Raw genomic sequence first — 21,691 nt, 5'->3', positions numbered from 1 at the left:
CTTTCTAGTCTAGTTTGATCATCTCAGCTTTCATATCTTATTTTCAGATATTATTTTCCTTCAAATTTATTGAGAGCACAAATTATAGTACATAAAATTTCCTGTGTATTCCAATAGAAAGATTTTCATAATTTTGTTCCTTTACTCTCTGAGTCTTACAATCTTTACTCATTTTATGTTTTAGAATTTTTCACAGATGTATTTCTGGTTTGGTTTATGTTTATTTCTAAATGAAAAGAATTTTTCGAGATCTAGACTTTAAACCTAAATAAAATGAGAAAAGTCTCCTATGATCACTTTGGTATTCAAGTAAATGTTGTTAGAGGACTCATATTATATGTTAAGCTAGAAGGGAGATGAATATAAGCATATGTGACTAGTTGAGTGATACAGCAACCTCAGGGATCACAAAGAATAAGCAAATAGTAAGTGTTCAATAAAAGAAGGTCATTATTATCACCATTGCTGATAAATATTTTAAATCTCCATAAATATATATATATATATTTTCACATGGACAGGCACCGGGAATCCACTCCAGGTCCTCTGGCATGGCAGGCGAGCATTTTTGCCTGCTGAGCCACCGTGGCCCGCCCTCCATAAATATTTTGAACCTTCCACTATAAATACATCCAGTGAGAAAAGTCAAAGGTGAATGACAAACTGAGAAAAAGTATTTGTCACACAAATGCAGTTTTTATAAATCTATTAAAATATTTACATATCAATAAAAAGATCAATAACCTACCAGAAAAAAAGTAGACAAATTGTGAGTAGTTTCTACCTATATAAGTCCCATAAATTGGCTAACAAATATTTTTAAAACATACTTTACTGATTAAATAAAATGGAAGTTTTTAAAATTTACATGAATATTTTAATCTGTGAAATTGACAAATATTTAAAAAATTAATTATAACAAGTATTGGCCAAGATATGGAGAAAAGGCCCATCTTATATCAACTACTGGTGGGACTTTGAATTAAAAAATGCATATCTGATGGAGAAAATCCACTTCTAGAATTGTAGTTCTTAAATATCTTTGCATGTGTAAGAAAAAAATGTGTATACAAAATGTATTACAGTGTCTTTTATAATAGAAAATACCCTAGTGAGGATACAGAGAGGTTGTTTTTCATTTGCTTGTTTTTCTTTCTTTCTTTTTTTTTTTTTTTTTGCACGGGCAGGCACTGGGGCTCTGGCATGGCGGATGAGAACTCTGCCTGCTGAGCCACCGTGGCCTGCCTGGATAGGTTGTTGTAACAAAAAAACCCAACAAATATTTAGCATCTCAGAAACTATAGTGTTTATTTCTCTCTCATAGATTTCAGGATTAGCTGTTTAGGATAGATAGGCAGCTCTGCTCCTTGTGGTCTTCAAGGACCCATTTCCACTCAAAGCATTGTTCCTCATCCCCTGGAGCATTGCCATAATCTCTGGGGTTGAAGCAGACCCTCCTTCACTTCCATGCTGCAGCCGTGCGAAAGGGGAAGAGAGGATGGAGCAGGCATGAACTGATCTTATTCCATGAACAAAAACGTGGTCCCATCTCTACATTTATCTGCCAGGGGCTTTGGGAAATATAGTCTGTTTACCTAAGAATGAAATGATAGTAGATCTTGGTGAACAACTACAGGTCTCTGCCTCAGGAAAATACCAGAAACCACCAAAATGTCCATCAAAAGAGGAAAAATTAATTTATTCTTACTTCCATTCAGTGAAATATTAGATTACGATAAAGGAAGGAGTTAAGTCACCCATTTTGTTAGACTCAGAAAGATCCACAAAATATATTGCAGTATGGAAAAGTAAGATACAGATAAATGTGTGTGCTACTTTCACATTTTTATTTTTAAAAAAGAGATGTTACATACATGTTATTCAGGTCTATCCATAGAACATTTCTAGAAGAAGTTGTTAATGGAAGTCTAAGTCTGAGTTGGACCGAGGGTCTGATGGAAGAAAACTTACGCTCAGTAAGTTTCCTTTAATATTGTGATTTTTTTTTTAGCATTGTTAAGTATTATTAACATTGTAAAATGTAAATGTATAAATGTGAACAAGATCTCCTTTTGCTTAATGCCCTTAAGAAATCACATGTATTCAAATTTCTTTCCTTTCTGGTCCCTGCCTACACTTTTATGTCATGAACTTGAGACTCTCTTCCCATGCTATTCTTCATTTTCTTTCTTTTGTTCATAAATACTTTATCTGCCTAAAATACCCTTCCAACGCATCCTGCTATCCTGTCTTTCACTTCACTCTCAGTAATTTTTTTGTGTGGTTTGTAAGACTGAGTTTAGTGCTGTATAATGAAAGTAATGGTCTGTTCATGTATCTGCTCTCCCCAAGTAAAAGTAAACTTTAGTACAAGGAACAGGCTGTTGCTTGTTGACAAATAACATTTAGTGAATAAATATTTGTTAAAGTGAAAAGATACCCCATCCACTTAATTTAACAAGCATTTATTAAGTGATCACATGGCTTCTGTCTTAAGTGACTTCTCTGCTCCTGAATTATTTTCTAGTTTCTCTCTTTTACCCTGTGTATTTTCTCCCAGCCAATTTCTGTCTCCAGCTTCTCTGATGTAGTTTAAAAGGCAATGGCCTTAGAGCTCAACCATGTGTATTATCAACCAGAGAAAAATGAATTATGTTTTAATAAAGGAGTGCATAATATGAATCATGATATTTATTTTATATACAGGCCATTTGCTATAAAAATAAATACAGATTGTTCTATGGGTGTGTGAATACTTATTCATATATTTCATAACTCTTTTCCACTGACAGAGCCTAGAATCAGTGACACTCTATAGCAGCGAACATATCTAGAACAGTAGATCTTGGTGTTTCAATGCTATCCTCAACTTAAACTAACCAGGACTTCTTGGATAAATGGTTGTTTTTAAGACTGAAACATGGAGAATCTAAGATAATCCTGGAAAATGAAACAGAAACAGTAAGTAAGGAAGTACTAAAAAATTATTAGGGCATGTCTAAAAGGACCCAGGAACCAACATGAAGAGGCTCCCAAAGACCGAACCCGGGATCATTTTAACAGCAAAATAAATAATGATAGTAGCAAATTATAACCCATAGAAGGAAACAAATAATCATCAGTCCATTGACATGAATAATTGAATTCAACATAAATACATGGAGATGCTGAGGTAGCTCGTCCTTGCCATAGAATTCTAATTAGTAAATGTAGGTGGAATGATGGATAGAAAACCACCACTCAGCATATATTTGAAAAAAATTGATGCAGGCAAAAATCATCAAGGGATGTCAAAATTGGAGGATAACTATGTGATGCAAAACAGGATATTTGCATAGTCTCAAGGTATTTCCCTTACGTGATACTCATTCAATATCAAGGGAAAAATACAAAGGTAAAAATATTTACTGTGGCAATTATCACCTGAACCCAGTAACCAAAGTTAGCATCGTCAGTAATACAACATATTGATATCATGTACCTCCTGATGTGGTGTGCTGAGAAGGGCACATCACTTTGTGATATTCTTACCAAAAATGTATAACCTCAATCTAATTATGAGAAAACATCAGAAAAACCCAAATTAAAGTCCATTCTACAAGATAAATAAATGGCCAGGAGTCTTCAAAAAATTCAAGGTTTCAAGGGACAAAGAAAGACTTGAGTGCCTGATATAGATTGGAGGAGATCATGAATCATGACAATTAAATGCAATATGAAACCCTGGCATGGATCCCAGACCAAAGAAAGTGTATCAGTGGGACAAGTGGCAGAATTCTAATATGGTCTGTAGATGAGTTAATAGTTTTACATCCGTGTTAACTTCCTGGGTTCAAACAATTCACTTCAGTTATGAAAAATATTAAATTAGGGAAAGCTGGATGAGAAGTATCTGAGAACTCTACTATTGCAAGTTTTGGGTATGATTAAAATTATTTGAAAATAAAACGTTAAAAAGAGAAAAAGAGTGCAATTTATCACTGGGTAGCTCTGTTCATGGACAAGGGAATCCAGAGTCCTGCCAAATGTAAAGATGTAGGATGATTCTCCAACACCTCATAGCCAATGTTTAAAATCAGTAATGTTTGTTGTTGATGTTGTTGTTTCTCATTTGGGGTAATCAGACTGTGGGCTTTCTTCTTAATAATAAGAGAAGTAAAGTCTATGTTGTTCATTTGGCAAAGAACATTGCCCTTATCTTGTCTTTAGCTAGAAAAATTGTAGAAAACAGGAAAAGCACCAAATGAAGCTCTAAACAAAGTTGGAATTAACACTGATTCCATTCTACTTGCTGCTCTGCTTCTCCAAGCAGCCTTTAAAGCTGTTAAGGTGTATAATTGAAAACCAAGTACTAAGTAAATGGAATGTGCAGCTTCAGAGGTGTTCCCCAGAAATGTGAAAGTGAAAAGTCAAGGGTGATACTCAGTGCATCATAAAAATTCTTATATGGTAAGAATTTATCATGTACATTGACTTAATACAAGATGTAAGTAAGTTTTTCTTGAGGTTACGAAATAGAGAATAGCAGAACCAGGCTATGGGAAAGGTCACCAGATGTGGACTCAGAAGCTTGGGTTCAAATTCTGACTCTGCCACTGTTTTGAGATCAAATCATATAATGCATATAAAAAATAGGTTTTTAAATAGGAGATGACAACACTGCTTTATTAAATGGGCTGAATTCAGTGAGGTGCTCTCAGTTATTAGCTTTATTTTTCTTCTATCATGTTCTTCTAGCATGCTTGGTTGGGTCTCTGTTCATTTCCTCTAGGCAACATTTTGGGCAGATCATGGCCTTCATTATTGGTCATGAATCTGATTTCCATGTATTAAATGTCCATTCATCTAAAGCAAAATGCAGGTCTGACTGTTAATAGACTGCTATTTCCTTCATTCCCACCCCAACCTCCTCCTTGCTCCCCACCTATAAACATCCTGCTAAGGTCTGACCTTGGATTGAGCCTACTTTAGGGAAATAAGCTGGTCACACTTAGATTCACCTGGGCACACCTAGGTTCATTCATTCAACCAGTGCTGAGGTTTGGAGATACAGACATGAATGAAACAGTGAAAAATCCTTGCCCTTTATGGAGCTGATATTTCAGTTGGGGAGGCAGATAATCAACAAAGAAATGAGTATACAAAATAAAGTCGAAAATCAATGCTATATACCTCCTGATATGATACACTGAGAAGGACACAACATCACTTCTGAGGTAATTTTGCCAAGAACGTGTAACCTGAGTCTCATCATGAGGAGACATCAAACAAACCAAACAATCTAGATTTAGGGACATTCTAGCAAGACAATTTTTTTGTACTTTTCGAAAATGAAAAGGCCATGAAAGAAAAAGGAAACTGAGAAACTATTCCAGATTACGTGAGACTGAAAATATATGAAAACTAAGAATAATGCATAATCCTGGGTTGGATTCTGAAGCCAATTTTTTTAATGTTATGAATAATATTATTGGTACAAATTGCAAAATTGAATATAAAGTATATATGCGTTATTTTTGCACCAATTTAATTATTGCACTGCATTTACACAAGAAAGTATCTTTATTCTTGAGAGATACATATATTGCTTCAAAAGGGTCATCATATCACAACTTATTCTTGAACGGTTAAGTACTGATACCAGTGATAACAATGACAACAACAATGGCGGTAATTTCTATACTGGAAAGAACAAGAAAAAGCAAGTACTGGAGAATGATAATAATTGAAACATACAGGTATTCACGACACTCCTCTGGCAAATGTTCTGTGGGCTTAAGATTTTTCAAAATAAAAAGTCAAGAAAATGAAATCAATCAGTAGTAAGTTCTCTGAGGAAGGGAGGGGGATAGGGTAGAGGGGAGGGGAACTCCTTGTGTGAGTTGAACATTGAGTAGAGTCCTTAAGGATGTGAGGTATGAGCGAATTGTCAGGAGGAAAGACGTTGCAGAATGACAGCCACAGGAGCAAAGGCCTGACAGAGCAGGGTTTCTGGTGGGTTTATGGAACAGCAAGGAAACCAGGGATCAGAGCTGAGTGAGTCATGAAGGAGAGTGGTAAAAATAGTCAGAGATCAGATCGTACCGAGTCTTGTAGGCCACTGGAAGGACATTATATTTGATTATAAGTGTGATGAAAAACCACTGGAGGATTTTGAGAAGACCAGTAAGATGGCCTGACTTTAATCTTAAATAATCACTCCTGGTCACTTAGCAGAGATTATAGTTTGGTGGCTGAATTTGGTTGATGTAGTTGGGTAGGAAGATTTTAAGGAGGCAACAGACCGGGCAAGACAGAATGTTAGCTTGGACCAGGATCTTGGCAATGAAGGTGGTACAAAGTGGGTGGATTCTGCATATTTTTTGAAACACTCATTGACTAATGGATTTGCTAATAAGCTGGGTATGAAATGTGGAGGAGAAATTGGATTCAGGGATGATCCAAGGTTTAAAGCCTGATAAATTGGATAAAACCTTATGTCTGTAACTTGGAGTCTATAAAATGATAAAACAAGCTTGGAGGACTCTCCTGGGGCCTGACAAGGGCACAGCAGTCATTAGTTAAGAGGTCTTTCTCTGTAATAATCCACCTAATCCATATGGTCTTCCAAAGTCCCACCATGAACCCACCCTGGCTTTGTCCCCCAGCAGGAAGGAGATCAAAGAATGTTGGGGAATATGTAAAAATCTGCTCAGAACATCATCACTCTCTCACTCTCTCTCTCTGTCCATGAGGATCACTAAATATCCTCAGGAGATGCCCCCTCCCCTTGCATAATATGTTCCTAGGCCACCTCAGGGCTATATCCTGGTTTGCAGGGTTGAACCCACCCATCAGTCTTGCCTGACAATCACTGTAGCCCTTCAGCTAGGAGTATGTTCTACAACCTATCCCTGATCTCTTTGGACTTAAGGAGTGAGGTGCTTCCTTTGATTTCAAGCTGAAGAGTAAACAGGAGCACTCTCATGGTTCCCTCTGCTCCAGTCCCTTATACTGGGCTGGGCTGATGCACTCATGTGTCCACCCTTGTCCTTTGAAACAAGACCTGCTTGACAAGGCTTCTGGATAAAAAGCCTGCAAGAATAGTTGTAAAGGGAAAGGGTAGAGTGGAGGCCACAACACAGGTGAAAAGGGCTAGTGTTTATATGGTTTGGAGAGGAAAGAGGAATACAGGAGACATTCTCAAGGGAAAAGAGATAGACCTTGGTTATTGGCAGGAAATGGGGGTTCAAGATTAAAGAAGGGAAGACTCAAAGATACTTCTGGACCAAAAGAAGATTCTAGGCTAGAAGATTAAAAGGATAATTATTCTTTTATTTTCTCCAAACTGAATATTGAGAATTCAGACACGTATGGCAGCCAATCCATTCATTCAATCACTTACTCAACATACTCAACAAAGATTGTCTATCCTGTGCCAAAACTTATACCTGCGTGCTGGAGATAAAAAGATGAAAAGAGTAGTCCTTGACATCAATGTATAAATTAAGTATGCAGAATGTCGATTGTAGAAAATGTACTGCTACAAATTATGGTGTACTGATGAAAAAATACCCTGGAAGCATAGAATATTGAACTTTATGTGAAGTCTGGGAATGCTTGGGGCAGGGGTGGAGTACAATATTGGAGCTGAGACTTAGATAATGAGCAGACGGTCTCCAAGAATATAGGTGAAGAGGGACATTCCAGGCAGAAGGAACAGCATGGACAAGGAAATCTATCCAGGTTTCTTACTGCTCAGTGGAACACATGGATAGACATAGTTGTCATGTGCACCATTAGGAACACAACAGAAATGTCCTCAGTGCAGCTCTTTGTGGTTAAAATCAATAGCTCTATGAGCACAAAGTTCACTAAGTAAGCTTTTATTGACTACCTACTATTTGCAAGGCACTATATTTCTGTTTCATTGTCCACCACTTAATTGGTATAACTATGGAATACATGAGTCAGAATCTTGAAGGGTCCATACTCTGAACTCCTCATTTTCCCTTGAGACAGTTTTCCACTGTTTAGACAGCCATCATTTTTTCCATTTTCTGTTTTTCATTAGCCTTCCTACAGTCTGGCTCTGTCTTTGCTCTTGAGAAGATAAAAACAGTGTGGTCCTTGGAACTGTGTCCTCCTTCCTGGCTCTCATAATAGCAACAGTGCAGCCAAATTCAGAGAAGTGATTGTCCAAGGCTGGACATCATGGGACTTGGTACCCCCAGCATCAGATGCCCAGTGTGATTTGCACCTGATGAGAAAGGCATTTGGGGCCAGATGTTTCAGAACCAATACTCTCAGTTTCAGTCTCATTGTCTTCTGGTCAGACAGAGCCTCTCTCTGACCAGATTCCAGGGCTGAAGAGTATGCTCTGAATTTTGTCATATAACCCATTATCATCCATGAACTGACTGTCCAAAAACGCTCCTTTTTGTTCTCTCTGAGAAGGAACTCTCTCTTACAAACCATTAGTGGACAATAGAGGAGAAAGAGAAGAGAGTTTTACAATACACACCCCACAGAAAAGAACATAAAAAGTCCCCATTCAAGAGTTGTCTTACTCAAAATCTGTTCCTCCAAAATTCTGAAATAGTTTCCTCTCTGTCCTTTCCTGTTCATCTCCCAGCATCACGGCCACCCACCATCCCTCCACCCTCCTCTCTGTCTTGCAGCTCAGTTCTGTCCCTCAACCTGCAAACCTTACTCTTCTAAGTACTCAGCAGAACAGAGCAATGTATTCCATTATTTAATTGAGTTTTTAGTGTGATTTTATTGAGATATATCCATATACCATATCCAAAGTGTACAATCAGTTGTTCACAGTCTTATGATACAGTTGTTCATTCATCATCACAATCAATTTTTGAACATTTTCCAAAAACAATAAAAATAAGAATAATATAAAGAATACTCAAAACACCCCATAACCTTTTACTCCCTATTATTTATTTATTTCTGTCCTTATTTTTTTTTCACTCATCTGTCCATAAACTGGATAAAGGGAGTGTCAGTCACAGGTTTTCATAATCACATGGTCACACTGTAAAAGCTGTATACTTATACAATCATCCTCAAGAATCAAGGCTCCTGGATTACAGTTCAACAGTTCAGGTATTTCCTTCTAGGTATTCAAATACACTAAAAACTGAAAAGGGATATCTACAAAATGCATAAGAGTATCCTCCAGAGTGACCTCTCAATTTTACGTGAAATCTTCAGCCACTGAAACTTTATTTTGTTTTATTTCTCTTCTCCCTTTTGGTCAGGAAGACTTTCTCATTCCCATGACACCAAGGATGGGCTCATCCCCAGGAATCATGTCCCACACTACCAGGGAGACTTAATTGAGTTTTGTCCTTGTAGTACCATCTCCCATTGCCAGGCGGCTTCTCAGAGTATTTCTCTGAACACATGTAAGAGGAATTTTACAGCTGACTGATAAAATTGCTGCTGTAATGTTACTCTAACATGCATATGTGAGGGATAAAAGCAATGTTTTTCATCACATGTCGACTGGAAATGGCAGAGATGCTAACCACAGAAGTTAGCAGCTATGGAAAACCCCTGTGTGCCAGACAGTGCACTGAGTGCTTTAAATACATAGTCTTGTGGGGTGTGGGCACAGTGGCTCAGCAGGCAGAGTTCTTGCCTGCCATGCCAGAGACCCAGGTTCGATTCCCAGTGCCTGTCCTTGCAAAAAAAAAAAAAGCCATTATCTTATTTGGTCTTCACAAGAAAACTACGATGGAAGTACTGTTATCCTAATATTATAGATTGAGAAGTTGAGGCTCAGAAAAGTTAAATAACTTTTCTATTTCTCACTCCTGGAGAACAGGAACTGCAGAGCTGGAAAGGGTAGCGAAGTCAGTCTAACCCCAAACTTTCCACTGTACCTCACGCTCACATCCTCTGAATCTCAGGTGTGAGAGAATCTTCCAAAAGCTCATCTTCTGTCAACTTAGCATATTTCTATCCCATTTTCTTCACCTGCAAAATGGAGAGATTTGCCCTGCTGCATGCAAAATGCTGTTTCATCGGAAAGTATGCTAAATAGAAATTATGTGTGTATGTGTATTACTGTACCAAAAATGTGAGATATTATCATCTTGCCATTTGCCATTGAAGAAGATCTAACCTATGTCATCACATATAGATAAGGACTATTTGCAGGACAAGACAGATAATCCTAAATAGCTGCTTCTTGTAGCTATGTCATTCTTCTCTCTCAGAATCTCCCATTCTCCAAAATGTTATAGATAATCTTAAAATAGCTGGGACTCTCAGAAAGGAAGTATGATAGGATCTAAAGAAATTGATGGTCTTGAATTTCTCTGGTGATAAGGAATAAGTGTGAGCTAGCCATAACCTCCTTGGTGTACTACATTCTTCCTGTTCTATCAACTGTGAACTCAGGAGCAGCATAGAAACTTCTTTGGGGAAGATACAGCATCTAGTCTGAGGGTAGAGGGGAGCAGCTTGTCAATTTGTTCTTTCCATTGTGTCTCTGAATATTACACTCTCCACCACCACCGCCTCCGCACCCCAATCCACTCGGATTCTACCTTAATTTAATGCTCTGTTCTAGTTGGCTAGTTTACTCTATATTGCTAGAATGCAATATACCAGAAACAGAATGGCTTTTTAAAAAGGGAATTTAATAAGTTGCTAGTTTACAGTTCTAAGGCTGAGAAAATGTCCCAATTAAAACAAGTCTGTAGAAATGTCCAATCAAAGGCATCCAGAGAAAGATACCTTGGTTCAAGAAGGCCAATGAATTTCAGGATCTCTCTCTCTCTCAAGTGAGAAGGCACATGACAAACACAGTGTCGGCTGGAAGGGCACGTGGTGACCACGGTGTCATCTGCTAGCTTTCTCTCCAGGCTTCCTGTTTCATGAAGCTTCCTGGGAGGTATTTTCCTTCTTCATCTCCAAAGGTCGCTGGCTGATAGACTCTCTGCTTCTTGTGGCTATGTCGTTCTGCTCTCTCAGAATTTCCCATTCTATAAAATGTTGTAGATAATCCTAAAATAGCTGAGACTCTCAGAAAGGAAGCATGATAGGATGTAAGGAAATTGATGTCTTGAATTTCTCAGGTGCTAAGGAATAGGTGTGAGCTAGCCATAACCTCCTTAGTGTACTACATTCTTCCTGTTCTATCAACTGTGAACTCGGGAGCAGCATAGAAACTTCTTTGGAGAAGATACAGCATCTAGTCTGAGGGTAGAGAGGAGCAGCTTGTCAATTTGTTCTTTCCATTATGTCTCTAATATTACACTCTCCACCACCACCGCCGCCACCACCACGCCCCGATCCACTCAGATTCTACCCTAATTTGATCCTCTTTTTATACTGTTGCCATCAAAGCTCACTTCTGTCTTTAAGAAAATCTGCAGGATGACCAATCTGATTAAGCCTTTTCTCCTTGGCTATTGTCATTGCTTGGAACACCCCCACTCATCCACACACACTCACATAGACTTCCTGAAATGATGCTATTTCCCATTTGCCAATTCCAGCCAGACACCAGGTGTGCAGGTTTTTCAGAAAGGGTTTACTGGGAAACTGCTAACTTCACAGCCTTATTGTAAACACGAATCTTGATCATGCTATAATCACTCCTGTTCTTCCATATCTAAATCTCATCTCTGGCTTTATTTCTTCCTATTTATTCAGTCAGTCCATCAGTCTTTTGGTCTGTCATTTAATATGAGCTTGTTCTCTGAATTCAGAACTTCTTGGTTTTAATCTCAACTCTACCACATGTGCAGGCCATCTTTGGGCATATTACTTAACTTCTCTCTGCCTCCATCACCTCATCTGTAAAATAGAGGTTATAATGGTACTCCTCATCAGGTAGGCATGGGTATCATGTACCCATGTAAAACCATAAGGATAGAGTCCAATGTGTAATAAGGATTCAGTAGTTATTTTGCTAGAATAATTACTATCATTATTATGTGTGAGATACTGTATTACATGTTGGAAGTAGCCTCATGGTCTGGAGGGGAGCCCAAAAGCAGAATGCAAGAAGGGTAGTGACAGTTGTCCATGCTGCATACTGGGGGGTCACACAAGAGTGAGGGTCAGATCTACCTACAGAGACGGACAGGTAAGACTCCTGAGAAAAGGTGAAGCATCAAAACAGAATCATGAATATTCCAGGCAGATTAAAGGGGACATGGACCTTGCAGGCAGAACAAACAAAGGCACTGAAAATCTGAGGGCTGCACTTAGCGTGTCTCTGTGCTTGGGGTAGAGGAGACAGTGACAGGAAAGAATGTTGGACAGGCGACTGTCCCCATCCATCATGAAGGGTCTTGCATTCCACTTTAAGGAGCTTGGATATAATCTAGAAGTGGTGGGAGGGATAGGAGTAGTGGTAGCAGGAGGCCATCAAAACACCCAAATAGTTAAATTGCATGTTTTAAAGTCAATTCATCCTACAAGATTTGAAAGAATGGCTCTGATGATTCCAACCCCATTGATAGCTCCTTTTTCTGACATGTTAGAGTAGGCAGCAATCAAAACACTCCACTTATCATTTGATAATATAAATATAGGGTCTTGTGTCACCCTCAAATAGTTTTAAGCATTTCTATCTTTTCTCTCCACAATTAGATCTCAGACTTCCTAAAAGTAGAGACTGTTCAAAGCTTTTTTTGTTCCCTCACTGTGTTGAATTGTCAGAGCTGGGAGGGAATTTAGCAAGCCCTGAGTTCATGCTCTCCATTTTCAGCCTAAAGGAATCCAAGCCAAGAAGCTCATGAGACTTGCTCATGCCACATAGCTCATTGGTGTCAGAGCTAGCAATTGGACTTATTCAATTGCTGTCACTTTACTAATATATTCATTAACTTGTTTCTGCAGTCAGTTGTTACAGAGCCAGGTAGATGCAGGTAGAAGAGAATTTCTGATTTTTAAGTCACCACCCAAACTAAAGCAAATCAGGACTGGAATATATTGTGCTCATCTTATAAAAAATCAGGCTGTGGATGGGTAAAAATTCTCAGTGAGAAAATTAGCCCTCATCATAGGTAATTCATTTCTCAACACCCTCATGCTCACTCCCTGCCCTTAGAACCACAGGTAAAATGTTTAGGATGAGTGTGGGAAGAGCTTTGACAAACCACAGCATCAGCCAGACTTGAGGTAGATTAAGTGAGCTTGCGTGGTTGATGGAGTGGGTAGGCAACTCAGTTTCAGAGGCAGTGCATGAAGGCTGTTACATCACAGCATGATAAATAACTTGTTTGCTCAATTCTTAGCTGTCATCAATTGGTTTAATAATATCCTTTAAGAAAAAAAAAGAGAGAGAAAGTAATAAGCATTTCATTTGAAAATATACCCCTATTTTAGAAAAGTTAAAATGTGAAAAAGAAAAAAACAATGTTCATCCCAAAATCAAAGAAGTAGACACATATGGGCATTAAGGAAGAGACATTTGCTTTTCAAAGGTCCTTTGATTACCTTATTTCAGTTCAGAAGTAAAAGCTGGCATATTATTGGTGCAGTCTTAAATAGCCAACGAAGTGTCTATAGAGGCGGCTTTGAAGTTAAATGTCAACATGCGGGAAACTGAGCTGACATGATGGCTGGACCTCCAGATTTACCACCAATGTGTGCAGACACTCAGCTGCATCAGAACCACCCTTTTCCCGGATAGTGCAGACTTTAGATCCTGGCCGAAATGATCAAGCCCGTGCTGGTTAATTAACTTTATGTGCGATAGCAGAATAGATTGGTAAATCAATAACACATGCCATTACAGTCACCTTCAGGCTGTAGTTCTCTGTGTTTCATAGCTCTAAAGACATCTGATTTCTGCATTTCCCGATTAATTGCCATAGAAGTGTTGCTCAACCTGTTAACCCAATGGATTGTTGCTAAAATTCCAGCTGCCACCAGGAAGATAAAACACACTTGGTAGAGGAATTTGACTAAGGGAGCCCAGGAAGGAAACTTTCTCATCAAAGTCCATTTGGCTCAAGGGAATTTGAAGTCAGAAAGACCCGAGTGTGGATGTTCATTATGCAACTTCCCAGCCATCAAACTTTCTAAGTCACTGAGTTTCAGTTTTCTCATCTGTAAAGTGAGGTAACAACTTATAATGGATCCTCTGTGCCCTTCCACAAGCCTACTTCGGTGCATTGCTAGAACATCCTTTCCTACTCTCCAAGATGACTGTTTTACATTTCTCTCCTCCAACTTCCAACATCTCCTCCCTCTACCTCCATACTCTTCTCCCTCAGGAGATAAACATGTTTCTGTTTTCACTGACAAAATAGAAGCAATCAAAACAGAACCCAGCAAGTCCAAACCAGCACCATTTCTACCAACCTGCCTGCATCTCTCCTAATGGATAAAGTGCCTTGTTCCAGTCTGTATTGGTTTGAATCTGTTATATACCCCAGCAAAGCCATGTCCTTTTTCCTGATCCACCTTGTGAGGGCAGTCATGTTTCTTTTAATCCTGATTTAGTATTGCAGGGTGGAAGCTTTGATTGAATGTTTCCATGGAGATGTGATACACCCAATTGTGAATGTGACCTTTTGATTATATAGAGATGTGACTTTGCCTATTCAAGGCAGGTCTTGATTGGTGTACTGGAGTCCTTTAAAAAAGGAAACATTTGGAGAAAGCTCAGAACCAACAGAGATGCAGATATTTGGAGATGCTTGGAGTGCCGACAGAGAGAGCAGACACGTAGAATTGGACACTTGGAGATGCAGAGCCCAGCAGATGTTACTATGTGCCTTCCCATGAGATGCTAAGCAAGCCAGAACCCAGAGTTGTGTCCCGGAGGAGCTAAGTGAAGGCCCACAGATGCTGAGAAGGGAAACCACTGGCACCAGAAGCTGGAAACAGTGGAACCAGAGCATGGATCAACAGAAGCCAGTCACACACCTTCCTATAAGACAGGCATCAGCCTTTCTTAAGTCAAGGTATCTTTCTCTGGATGCCTTAGCTTGGACATTTTTTATGGCCTTAGAGCTATAATCTTATAACTTAATAAATTCCCTTTTTAAAAGCCATTCCATTTCTGGTACATTGCATTCCAGCAGCATTTTAACAGACTAATACACAACCTGAAGTCAACCCTTCCTCTTGTGCCGAATGCTCCAGCATTTCTTCCCTTTCTCTTCTGCATCATCAGATTAAAAACACGCTGAAATAATCTCCCATTTTTAAAACAATAGGAAGAAAAAAAACCTTCCCTTAATACTACATCCCCTGTAGCTACTATCTCTGTGGGTTTTTTTGTTTGTTTGTTTGTATTTTTTTTTGGCATGGGCAGGCATCAGGAATCGAACCCAGGTCTCCTGCATGGCAGGGGTGAATATCTCTTTTTCATCAGTCTCACTTATTGCAAAACTCTTTGAATAAACTGTCCCTGCCTACTGCCTCCATTCACTTTCTCTCCAGACATTCTCCGTTGAAATCTTGTCAGTTAGGTTTTTATACCCACCGCTTAACTAAATCAGCTACTGTTAAGGTTCCCAGTGACATCGCCATTGCCAAAAGCAATGACAAACCCCTAAACTTCACATTACTTAACACGCAGGCTTCATTTAATTCTGTTGGTTATTCTCTCTCCCTGGGATCATTTTCTTCCATTAGCTTTGAAAACATCCCTCTTTTGGTTATTCATCTTCACCACTTTTATCCTCAGGCTCCTTTGCATGTTTTTGACTTCCAAATATGAGAGTTTTCCAGGGCTTTATCCTCAGATCCCTTCTCTTCATCGTCTGTATTCACTAGCTACGCAGTACTCTCATCTAGTCTCATAGCTTTAACTACCATCTGTATGCTAATGATTCCCAAGTTTATTACACCAGCTTGAAATTCCCTCTGAACTCCAGAATCATATATCAACTGCCTGCTTGGCAGCTCCACGTGAATTCCAAATAGGTGTTTCAAACTTAGTTGATCCAAAACTCAACTCTTGATCCCCAACCACTGCCCCACCCCAACTTTCTTCTCCAGTGTTCTTTCTTTCAGTAGACAGCACCTCCATTCACCTAGTGCTTAGACCAAAAACCTTGGACTTATTCTTGACTCCTCACTTTCCTTCACACGCCACATCCAGTCTTACCACAAACCCAACTGATTCTATCTTCAAAATGTACTCCAAGTTCAACTACATCTCGCCATAACTATACTAAGCCAAGCAAAAGTACTTCTCACCAGCGTTATTGCAAGAACCTTCCAACTGGTCTCTGCCTTCTTTTTGCCTTTCTAGAGTCTATTTTCACGCAGCAGCCAGAGTTATCTTTTTAAAATAGAAGTTAGATGCTTCACTGTCACTTGCTTGCTCAAAACCATTACCTTTAGGATAATTTCCAAAGCCCTTGCTATGACCCACAAGGCCTGACATGAAAATGGCCCTTGGCTTCTCTACCCTCTCTCTCTCCCTTGTTGTTTTGCTCTAGGCACACTGACTTCCCCACACATGCTCTTGCTTTTCCAGTGACCTAGAATGTTCTTCTCCAGAGTAGTTCACACCTCACGTCATGTCTCTGCTCAAATGTCACTTGTCAGAGAAGGCTTCTTTGTCACCGTCCTAAGCTGGTTTCTGATTTTATTTTCCTTTATACCTCTTATTCTTACTGATTTTATATTATATATCTTTTTTATTATTTGTTTATTTTCTATTTCCATCCACTATACCTTCAAACATTAAGGGGACGGACTTTATTCTTTACTCCCTGCTGTAACCCCAGATCCTACAACTATGTCTTGCTCATAATAGTAGCCCCACAAATATTTATTGAATTAATTCTTGAATGAATGAATGGGTCATAGAGTTGCTACATGGTAGTAAATTACAAAGAGTAGTTTCTAGAACATAGTAAGGTACTCATGAATACCTCTTCTTGTTGCCATTATTATAATAAATAAAATGGGCCTGTGCTGTGGCAGGGATGTATGGAAGCTCATCTTTCTGTGACCTCTGCAATTAGCAGAATTTTCTTCTATTCCTGCTCCATATGTTCCCATGTGGCCTCTCCTCTTTTAGGGATAATTAGAGAAAGAATAATCCTTTGTTCATCTACTGTTAGGAGTTTGTTTAACTTGTAGGCATTTCTTTCAAACTGTCTGTAAAATGTTGTGTTGGCTTCCATGGCAAATCTTCCAGCTCTAGAGGCAGCTAGGATCCCAAGGCCTGAAACAACTTCCTGCCACGTCCCAGAGAGCAAGAAAATGCTGCAGGTTTCCTGCCATCATAGTTAACATCCAGGAAAAGCAGAATACCAAGTGTGATAGAAGGATTTGGAGGGGGACAATAAAGCACATGAGCACAGGAGGGACAGGGCTGAACATGTGTAGGCATCATCCCATCGCCTTCCCTGTCCTGGCAGCAGAAGGCCGTACAATAATCCCTGATGCTCTTCTTTGATAAAGGGAACATGCTCCTTTATTATTTTATTATTTATTATTTTTAAGAAATTTGAAATACATTTTTAAAATTACTTTTGCTCTCCACATCCCTCCCAACCTCATCCTCTCCAGCAGGAGTTCACTCCCTGGGAGGTGGGGGTGGGGGTGGGGGATCAGGAAGCTCTCTTCCATCCCCTCATCAATCTGCTCAAGACTCACTTGCAGTAGAAGGAGCATAGGGTTTGAAGCCAAGCAAATTTAACATAATTTTGAACTCTACCCTTGACTCACAGCGCTGTGTGACTGTGGACAAGTTCCTTCAACTCTCTGTGCCTCCATTTCTCCAGGAGTAAAATAACAACTGCTAAATTGAATGGGTAGAAGATTAAGAAGGACCACCAGGTGAAAGACTTAGCTCAACTCTGTACTGCCAGCTCCTTGCTCTTGCTATCCTGCCCACCTCCACGCCCCCTCATCCTCCTTCCACTTATATCAGGTAGCTTTCTCAGAGAGCTCTGCCATACATTATTGTCTGTTACCTTCACAACAGCACCCTGGTATAATCAAGGCAGGTGTTATTGTTCTGTTTTTTGAGACAAAGATAGTCAATTTACTGAACTGTGTGAACTCAGTGGGAGGCAAGCATAAAATGGTTTTATTTTTTCTATGTGATAGTATTTGCTTAAAACTCCCTCCCCTTGGGTTGCACATCCATGACAAAATCTTGCCAGATTCCTTAACTTCCTGGTTACTTTTATTAAAAGGCTGTCTAAAATAAAATTCCAGTCTCACCTCCTATTTAAATCTCCTCCCCACTCCAGCACCAGTCCCTGTGTAGTGTGAAAGACTTGAAGAGGAACGTGTTCTGCTCCGTTGTTACTTCCAGAACCTCATCTCTTCAGTGTAACTTAGTCTCAGAGAGTGATTGTCTAACAGTCCCCTCTCACGTAACTTTTCTGGAGATGGAGGTGTCCTCTTCAAAATAAATTATTTGCCTCTGAGGACTGACTCATGGCCCCACTCCCCTGTATGAGTCAGGAAATGCTAGGTTATGGGACAGTGATAAACACCTCCACAATAACTCAGGGACATCCCCTCTTCCCTCTTCAGCAGCTCTAGCTCCTCTGGTGGGCTTGGACTATAAGACAGAGGGAAAGAGATGAGTCTTAGCTGGACCATTGTTTCTGGTCTTTCTATGCAGACTGTTGCTACTTCCCTGGCTAAATCTTTTTGGATGATGATGCTCCATGAATGGCCCTAAAGGGGCTTCTGCAGAGGCCTCCCCACTGCAGTGCTCCTTGAAGTGGAGTTCTGACTTCGCATGACCACAGCCAACTTCAACAAGGCAAAGAAGTACAATCCTACCATGTGACACGAAAGTGGCTAAAGCAGCACTGTATTGTATCAGTTATCTATTGCTGTGTACAGGTAATAGGTATCCAACTTAATGCTGTAAAACACCCATCAAGTCTTTAGTTGGATTCTGTGAGCTGAAAATTTGAGTGAGACTGAGCTGGACAGTTCTTCTGGTCTCAGCTAGACTCCTTTAAGTGCCTGCAGCCAGCTTCAGGTAAACAAGCAACTCTGCTTCTTGGGTGTGGCTGAAGTGATGGAGGATGTTGACCACTGGTCTTTCAAGGTAGCTTCAGGTAACCTTGGGTTAAATTGGCAACTGGACAGGTTTCCAAGAGGCAGAAGCATACATGACCTATTGAGATCTGGACTTGGGACTGACCTAAGGTTGCTTCTGCCATCTTCTATTGGCCACATTCACAAACTCAGCCTAGATTCAAGGAGTAAATAGACTCCACCTTTGGTAGGAGGAGCTGCCAACTAACATCGCTAAGGGGAAAGGGAGAGAATTAGGACATTTTCATAGTCCATCCCAAGCATTAGTGACCACCACATCTATCTGCTCTTCTTAGGTAAAAATTGCAGTGTTGAGGCAGAGTTTCAAGGCCAGGTCTGCTTATCTTACATGTCCTTCAGGGATGTCTGACCATAGTTAAATGAGTATTTTATTAGAGTAGAATACTTAGCACATTTTGGTCTGCAGCCTTGGGTCCTAGACATTAATTCCAGAATAATAGGGAAAAAATCCCAACAGATTTTCAGTTAGAAAAGGAAACTACCTTAAAGGTAGAGTGACCTGCTGCAGATCATACAGCTATTAAGTGGTTCATGTCATTTACCTGGGCAGAGATAAACTATTTGCAAATGGCTGGTGATGAAGGGAAGCCTAGTAAATGAGAGAGACTCTTAAAAGTCCGCTGTGGCTGGGCTGGACAGAACAAGGTCAACAGTGATGTGAGTTCCTGCTGGAGGTGTCATGAGGTCCAGAATCTACCAATCCCTGGACCCCATGACGAGGTGCTTTATCTTTAAACCTAAGAACAAAGGAAACTTCTTGCAGGAATTTTAAACAAAAACTGACATGATCACATCTGTGTTTCCAAAAGATCTCACTAGCTTCAGTGTGAAGATTGGATTAGAGGTGTTGACTAGACTCAAGCTTGAACCATTAACGTACAAGTTAAAAGCTAGTTCTTTTCTGTTGCTATTCTGACACCTCTTCATAAGCCCCACAAGCAAAGACTAAATGATTGAGCTTGCCATGACCAAAAACAAGGGGGTGGGCAAAGGGAAGAGCAAAGAAAGTCAAAAGGATAATGTAGCACTATGTATTCCTCAAACACAGAGAGAGAGAGAGAGAGAGAGAGAGAGATCATATACCCAAATTCTTCTGACCCAAGCAGGCTTAGGAGTTTCTGGTTTATGTTTTGTGGATAGTTAAGCCAAATCAATTCAGTATTAGATAATGGTCTCTTCTGCTTTGCTGTGTGTAAAGAGAAGTGGCTCTAATAGACCATAAAGGAAAGGGCCGTCTGAGGTCCCAGCATTATAAACTCAGTCTTTAAGCTCTCAAAGCCACACATTTAATATTTCCAGTGATCCAAATTCAAAAGGTAAAGGGTATCAAAAGCCCAACATTGTGGCAAAGGAGGACCAGCAAGGGCAGAATGCAAGGGCAAAATGGGACCTTTTTCTGCTCACCTGGTTTGGGGTGGGGGTGCTAAATTCCCTCTTGTAGGCGCTGACAGCACACCGAACAGGAATATAGGTAAGCCTCCTTGGTGATGGAGCGTGTCAGTGGGAACCGTGCAATATGTGGAGTAGACCTCACCCCCACAGCATGAGTCTGCACAATCGATCGTAAGAGAGACTGTTCTGTCATTGCATTGCAGCTCCAGAAACTAAAACGATCACTTTCTTTCAAGACCAAGAGTTTACGGAGCAAAAGTGCTGACAACTTCTTCCAGCGAACCAACAGCGACGTGAAGCTGCCAGCGGACATGCTGGCTGCAGTCAGCCCAAGCTCCAGCCCACTCCCTGCTCCCGGAAGCCTGGCATCCACACCGACCAGGGCTGGCCCACACCCAGGTGGCAGCGGAGGCAAGGTCCATGCCTTTCAGGAGCACATCTTCAAGAAGCCCACTTTCTGTGATGTCTGCAACCACATGATTGTAGGTAAGGCCTCACCCCCTTCCTCCAGGGCCAGTGCCCCTGGAAAGCTGAGTGAGAGTGATGTAGCCCCAGTTGGGTTCTCCACAGATGAGCTCTAATCCTCAGAGATTTACATGCAGGCTTATTGGAGAGGACTTCGGGGAACAATGTTTGTGAAAAAGTAAGAGGAGCATAACTGGGCAGAGAGAGAAGTTGGGTTGCGATATCATTGAAACAAAAGATTCAGCCGATCGCACATGGAGTTCTAAACTCTTTAGATTTAGCTCACATTGGGGAAGAGGGCTGGGTCTTCATTACTTTTGCAACGCCTGTCACTGTGTACGTGATTGTGCTCCTGGGGAGGGAGCATAATGTTGAAAAAAGATTTGGCCAAAAGCAATTAGAAGAGAGGGGCTGGGTGGGACATCAGGCATTTGGGGGAATGATTATTACAGACCTGAAGGGAGCTCTGGGGTCACACCACAGCATCCACTACAGTACATGTGGTTTATGTCTATCTGGGGTGGCATGGGGAGGGGCGTATGGCTTGGCAAGTTACAGGTGAATGATCCAGACAGTGAAGTGTGTGTGTGTTGCAGGGGCGAGGGCAGGGGCAGGGCAGGGTGGGGGGTGGGGGTCTAGGTAGCCTCAGGGAGGCACGGACCTTGATAGGAAAGACAAATCAGCTTCTATAACTACCCTGACCCAGGAAATGACTCATTTTCATGGTAGATCAGAGAGAAGGTGGTAGCCTGCGAGTCTTAAGGGTTGACCCAGAACCAGAAAATAACTAGAAAATGCCCTAGTTAGGTAGAGCCAT

General features: G+C 40.4%; 1 protein-coding gene across 3 annotated transcripts in view; it reads left to right on the top strand.

Moving 5' to 3' along the window:
* STAC (SH3 and cysteine rich domain) overlaps positions 1-21,691 on the top strand; it is a 155,187-nt gene that overhangs the window by 56,627 nt on the left and 76,869 nt on the right. The window contains exons 1-3 of one of the 3 annotated variants that reach the window (XM_077129855.1): positions 1,904-1,976; positions 18,569-18,937; positions 20,613-20,895. In XM_077129855.1, the coding sequence (XP_076985970.1) occupies positions 20,721-20,895 (175 nt within the window). In that variant the 5' untranslated portion in view covers positions 1,904-1,976; positions 18,569-18,937; positions 20,613-20,720. Of the gene's footprint in view, positions 1-1,903; positions 1,977-18,568; positions 18,938-20,612; positions 20,896-21,691 lie in introns of those variants that run through there. The other 2 variants (XM_077129854.1, XM_077129853.1) reach the window with 2 other exon arrangements.

This window comes from Tamandua tetradactyla, chromosome 15, assembly GCF_023851605.1.
Source record: "Tamandua tetradactyla isolate mTamTet1 chromosome 15, mTamTet1.pri, whole genome shotgun sequence".
In the NCBI taxonomy this organism is placed as follows: Eukaryota; Metazoa; Chordata; class Mammalia; order Pilosa; family Myrmecophagidae; genus Tamandua; species Tamandua tetradactyla.
This window is presented reverse-complemented; position numbering and strand designations above follow the sequence as displayed.